Here is a 6,572-nt window from a genome sequence, read left to right on the forward strand (position 1 = left end):
ACTCCTGACACCAACCATCTTAAATTGAGTTCTTAAATTGAAGAGATACATGAATAAAGTTTATTGGGAGATACACATGTAGGAAGTGAGGAAAGTAGGATTAGGCATAGGGAGGAACTGACACACACACACACACACACACACACACACACACACACACACACACACACACACACACACACACACACACACACACACACACACACACACACACACACACACACACACACACACACACACACACACACACACACACACACAAAGATGACCAGTAAGGGGATCTTAACCCTTGACTTGGTGTTGTCAGCACCACACTCTCCAAAGTGAGCCACGGGATGGCCCAGAAACTGACACATACTGAAGCTATAACAGAGGCCTCAGCAGATCCTATGGGGAACTTTAGAGCTGAAATGGCATTTTAGAGTTGTCCCTAAATGAGGCAAAGAGACCAGGACTTTGTAACTTTTTTTTTTTTTTTTGTCTTTTTCGTGACCGGTACTCAGCCAGTGAGTGCACTGGCCATTCCTATATAGGATCCGAACCCGCAGCAGGAGCGTTGCCACGCTCCCAGTGCTGCACTCTCCCGAGTGCGCCACGGGCTCGGCCCACAGGCCTTTGTATCTTTGTATCAACCAGTCATAGGCTGTGGGGCCTATAGGAGGGCATGTAAACTTAAGTGTGGTGGATTCCTGCCTTGGAGGGCATTGCCCAATGAGGGAGGCAGCTGTGTGGTATCAACAGATGATATTCCCAGCAGCTGGGGAATGGGTGCATTGGCTCTGAAGAGAGTATCTGGGTGGAGCACTATAATCCAGTAAAGAAGTATTACTGCACACAGATGTGCCCAGGACTGTAGCCCATGGGGTTATATAAATCATGGCCCCAGCCTTCAATAACCTCATAAACTGTATATGGTATTTAAAAATTTTGTATGTTAGGGCCGGCCCGTGGCTCACTCGGGAGAGTGCGGTGCTGATAACACCAAGGCCCCGGGTTCGGATCCCATATATGGATGGCTGGTTCGCTCACTGGGTGAGCGTGGTGCTGACCACACCAAGTCAAGGGTTAAGATCCCCTTACCGGTCATCTTTAAAAAAAAAAAAAAAAAATTTGTATGTTATCTGTTTCCACCTACTAAAACATAAGCTCTAGGAGGGCAGAGACTATGTTTTGTTCACTGCTGTTTCCCCAGTGTCTTGAAGTATGAATGTTGAATGAATCTAATTGGAGGCTTGAGATATGAAGAAGTAGGATGAAGCTATGTGTTATATGCAGAGTAGGAGTGATATGCATCCAGAGAAGGGCAGGTGGGGCTCAGAGTGGATAGAAGTCTTCAACTCAAGCTGTGGCAGAAGACACAAAGTTAGAGCATTCTCTAGCTGAGGTGAGACTGTGCATGAAGGAAGTACAAGCATTCAGTGTGTGGGTTTCATTCCCATAGTCTATGGCCTTCAGCCCAGTCTCTCTGGATGCCTAGTGAGTTCTCCAGGCATCCACATGGTTTGGGGAAAAGCTTCACATTCCAGATGAGAGGCATTGTGGAATACCAGATGGAGAGTCAGAAGACCTGGACTTGAATTCACTCACCCACTAACTAACTGTGTAGTCTTGGGGAATTTTAAGGTTCAGTATCCTCATCTGTAGAATGGGAGCAATAGTATTACTTTACACAGTTATCTTTAGGACCAAGAGAACTAATGTATATGAAGCAGCGTTCTTCCCTCAATCCATCAGCATAGGGGGAAGCTTGTTCTGTGAGGAATGGGGATGAAGGACATAAGAGAAAGGGCCTGGGCAAACTCCAGGCTCTGGTTTTGCACACAGCCTGCCCACATTCTCCTGTTATTGCTGTCCTCCTTAGCCTGCACTTGTGCACAGACATTAGCTGCTGGTCAGAACCTGAGCTAATTGGTTTTAAAGTCTCTCCCTTATCTTTTCTCCTGGCAGGCAGTAGCTGTGTATTAGCTGTGTGCCTACGCAGACAGAGGGAGCGGTGAACAGCGATAGGGTGTCTCACCATGACCTGTGCTCAGCCCCTGCCCAAAATCAGGAGCCACCTCCGGATCCGTAGCCTGCTGGTTCGACAATGCCTGGCGGAGTTTCTGGGTGTGTTTGTGCTCATGGTAGGCAGGGTAATTGGGGGAAGGAAAGGAGGGAAGTGGGCAAATTTCTGGCTCCTCCTGGCATCTTTATCTCTTTCTTCCTGTGTCCCACTTTCTTTCTACTCTCAATCGCTTCTCTTTCCCCCACTCTTGTCTCTCCTAATCTCTCTCCTTTCCTCTACTACTTCCTCTTTTTCGTTCCTGTCCCTTCCCTTCTCTCACCTTGCTTTCCTTTCTTCATTCTTCTTCTACTTTCCCCATTTCTTTTCCCTTCCCTCTTCCTGCTTTTCTCTTTTCCGTGCTGTCCCTCATGCCCACTCACCTCTCTTGGCTGCTCCGCTAGCCTTCCCAATGTCTCTCCTGTTCATCTCCTGGTCTCCCTGTTCCTCACCTCCACTCTCCCCATTAGCTCCTCACTCAGGCGGCTGTGGCCCAGGCTGTCACCAGTGGAGAAACCAAAGGCAACTTCTTCACCTTTTTTCTGGCTGGCTCTCTGGCTGTTACGATAGCCATCTACATGGCTGGCAATGTCTCAGGTGAGGAAGGTGGGGTCTGTTCATTAGAGGGAGTGGGATGCACATGTGAGTGTGGGTATCTGGTGATAGCGAAAAGGCAGATCTATTGGTGACTCATGGGCATTATCTCATTGAGCTTGACCAGTGTCCTAGACTGAGTTGTGCCTTTGGCCCCATCTAGACGCTCCCCTTTCTGTATCTCTCCGTCTCCTTTCCTCACATTAATCCTTGGCTCACCTAGGCAGCAATCTATGGCAGAGCATTGAGGGTAAGTGCCATCCTCTTATGTCTGGGGCTCATCTCTGCTCAGGACCTCACATGTTGTCCCCCAGACAGTCTACACACTGCATCAATGTTCTGCTGTGTAAAGAGCAGACAGACTCAAGTTCAAATCTTGGCTTCACTGTGTGACCTTGATAAGTCACTTAACCTTCTTGAGCCTCAATTTCTTTTTAAACAATTTTTTAAATTTTAAATTTTTAATTTTAACTTATCAATATACAATGTAATTGATTTTCATGTCCCTTTACCAGTTCCTCTTTCTCTCCTCCCACTCCCCTCTCCCCGCCAACAACATCATATCTGTTCACTTGTCTTAAGTTCAAGGAATTGTGATTGTTGTGTCTTCTCTTCCCCCCACCATTTATTTCTTTGTGTACATATTTATTTATTTTTAGCTCTCACAAATAAGTGAGAACATGTGGTATTTCTCTTTCTGTTCCTGACTTATTTCACTTAATATAATTTTCTCTAAGTCCATCCATGTTGCTGCAAATGGTAGTATTTCATTCTTTTTTATAGCAGAGTAGTATTCCATTATGTAGATACACCACAGTTTCCTTATCCACTCATCTGATGATGGACATTTGGGCTGGTTGCAACTCGTGGCTATTGTAAATAGTGCTGCAGTAAACATGGGAGTACAGGTATCCCTTCAACATGATGATTTCCATTCCTCTGGGTATATTCCCAGCAGTGGAATAGCTGGGTCATATGGTAGATCTATCTGTAATTGTTTGAGGAACCTCCATACCATTTTCCATAAAGGCACCATTTCGCAGTCCCACCAACAGTGTATGAGAGTTCCTTTTTCTCTGCAACCTCTCCAGCACTTATGATTCTCAGTCTTTTGGATGTTAACCATCTTAACTGGAGTGAGATGGTATCTCAAAGTGGTTTTGATTTGTATTTCCCGAATGCTGAGTGATGATGAGCATTTTTTCATGCATCTGTTGTCCATTCATATATCTTCCTTTGAGAAATGCCTATTCAGCTCCTTTGCCCATTTCTTAATTGGGTTATTTGTTTTTTTTTGCTGTAAAGTTGTTGGAGTTCCTTGTATACTCTGGATATTAATCCTTTGTCAGATATATATTTTGCAAATGTTTTCTCCCACTATGTTCATTGTCTTTTCACTCTGGTAATTGTTTATTTTGCTCTGCAGAAGGTTTTTAGTTTGATATAATTCCATTCGTTTATTTTTCCTTTTTTGCCTGTACTTTTGGGGTCATATTCATGAAGTCTGTACCAAAACCTACTTCCTGAAGTGTTTCCCCTATGTTTTCTTTAAGCAGTTTTATTGTTTCAGGATGTATATTTAATTCTTTAATCCATTTTGAGTTGATTTTGGTATATGGTGAGAGGTACGGGTCTAGTTTTATTCTCCTACCTATGAATATCCAGTTTTCCCAGCACCGTTTGCCGAAGAGGCGGTCTCTTCCCCAGTGTGTAGACTTGGTGCCTTTGTCGAAGATCAGATAGCTATAGGTGTATGGTTGATTTCTGGATTCTCTATTCTATTCCATTGATCTGTGTGTCTGTTTTTATGCCACTACCATGCTGTTTTGGTTATTATAGCTTTGTAGTATAGTTTAAAGCCAGGCAGTGTTATGCCTCCAGCTTTTATTTTTATTTTTTTTTGAGCCTCAATTTCTTAAACTATATGATGGGAATAATATCTGCCTTAAGAGTTGTGGCAAGGAGTAACAGTGACAGTGCCTGGCAGTGACATTTGATTGATGCTTGTTTCCTTTCCTTGATCCTTGAAGGGGCCCACTTGAATCCAGCTGTCTCCCTGGCCATGTGTCTCCTGGGACACCTCCCCTGGGCCAAGCTCCCCATTTACTCCTTGGTGCAGCTACTGTCTGCTTTCTGTGCCTCAGGAGCCACCTATGTTCTCTACCATGGTAATGGAGGAAACAGGGTTGGGGGCACCTGTGTGTGGGCAGGAATGCCTTGGAACAGTATTGGATGAGCAAATATGGAAACCCTGGGTGTACCCGTCCCCCACAGATGCCATACAGAACTATACAGGTGGGAACCTGACGGTGACTGGCCCAAAGGAGACAGCCTCCATCTTTGCCACCTATCCTGCCCCCTATCTGTCCCTAGACAATGGCTTCCTGGACCAGGTAGGTGTGAAAGGAACACCTGGAAGAGCCCAAACCTTTGCCCTGTCCCTTGGTACCTCAGCCTTTTTTTTTCTTTTTGTTGGCTGGCCCATATGGAGATCTGAACTCTTGACCTTGATGTTATAACACCACGCTCTAACCAACTGAGCTAACTGGTCAGCCCTACCCCAGGCTGTTATTTGGGCTCTGGGTGGGATGTGTGGTTGGTTATATCTTGGTAACTCCCCTTCCCCCATCCTCAGCTGCCTGTGTTGGACAAAGCCAGATGACATGGGGGTGGTGGCGTGGAGTGTTAGGGTGAGAGAGGGCAGATGGAACACCTGGCAGCTGATGCGGACCTCTCTGCCTCTATCAACTCCAAGGTTCTGGGCACCGCGGTGCTGATTGCGGGGATCTTGGCCATCTCGGACAGACAGAACAAGGGAGTGCCTGCGGGTCTGGAGCCTGTGGCGGTGGGGTTGCTGGTCCTGGTCATTAGTCTATCCATCGGTGCCAACTGTGGGTCCCCACTCAACCCTGCCCGGGACCTGGGCCCACGGCTCTTCACCTATGTGGCTGGCTGGGGCCCTGAAGTCTTCAGGTAGGAGACAGCCTTTCCTGGTGGCTATCCTCCACTCACCTCCTTCTGTAAGGGCTCTGTCCCTGGGTCCCCAGCTCACTCCTCTTTTTTTTTTTTTTTTTTTTGGTGGCTGGCTGGTACAAGGATCCGAAGCCTTGACCTTGGTGTTATAACACCGTGCTCTAACCAACCGAGCTAACCAGCCAGCTTCTCTCATCTTAAATAGTGCTCTTGGCCTGTTAGGTAGTGTCTTTTTGCCAAGCCACACGTTCTCCGTTTTTTCCTTGGCCTGCTCCCCCCTTTTTAGTGAAACACTATGATTTAAAAATTTGTGTTCTGGGGCATGTCATGTTAAAGAGACCTCATCAGCAAAATAAATCCCTAAGGCAAAAGGCTGGACCAAGCTCTCCTGGGGTTCTCTCCTCTCTAAGAACTATGCTTTGGTGTCAGGACATTCTCTTCCTGGTGTCCATCACTCCAGGAACTACTTCAGGGAACTCTCTTGTTATCGCTGCCCCTTCCCTGCCAGTCCTTGATGCGGGGGAGAGGGGAAGCTAAGGAAGTCAGCCCTGATATTTCCCTTTTGTCCTTCACTTGCAGTGCTGGTAATGGCTGGTGGTGGGTGCCTGTGGTGGCCCCTCTGGTGGGGGCCGTCCTTGGTACAGCCGCATACCAACTGCTGGTGGCTCTGCACCATCCTGAAGAATCAGAGCCAGCTCAGAATCTGCAGTCTGTCTAACACAAAGGCTCAGACTTGAAAATTCCCCCCTGAACCCTGATGATGGAGTGTAAGCCATGATTATGACAGCCCTCACTTCACTAATGGACAGTGGAGAGAGCCACCGACCTGGTAGCAAGACAGACATCCTTTCTCTTTATTAATAATATGCCAGATCCAGGGAAGCTTCTCTGTTTACTGGGAAGGCTCCTAGACAGGGAAGAACTGGAGGAGGATGAGGTCTGGTGACTAGGACTCCTCATCCCC

General features: G+C 46.8%; 1 protein-coding gene across 1 annotated transcript; it reads left to right on the forward strand.

The window, feature by feature from the left end:
- Positions 1-2,120: 2,120 nt before the first annotated feature.
- Positions 2,121-6,326, forward strand: AQP10 (aquaporin 10). The gene is made up of 6 exons (XM_063107189.1): positions 2,121-2,123; positions 2,512-2,638; positions 4,666-4,803; positions 4,910-5,028; positions 5,391-5,608; positions 6,188-6,326. Exons 1-6 carry the CDS (start codon positions 2,121-2,123, stop codon positions 6,324-6,326), a joined length of 744 nt encoding a protein of 247 aa, XP_062963259.1.
- Positions 6,327-6,572: the final 246 nt, after the last annotated feature.

Source organism: Cynocephalus volans, chromosome 8, assembly GCF_027409185.1.
Source record: "Cynocephalus volans isolate mCynVol1 chromosome 8, mCynVol1.pri, whole genome shotgun sequence".
NCBI lineage: Eukaryota > Metazoa > Chordata > Mammalia > Dermoptera > Cynocephalidae > Cynocephalus > Cynocephalus volans.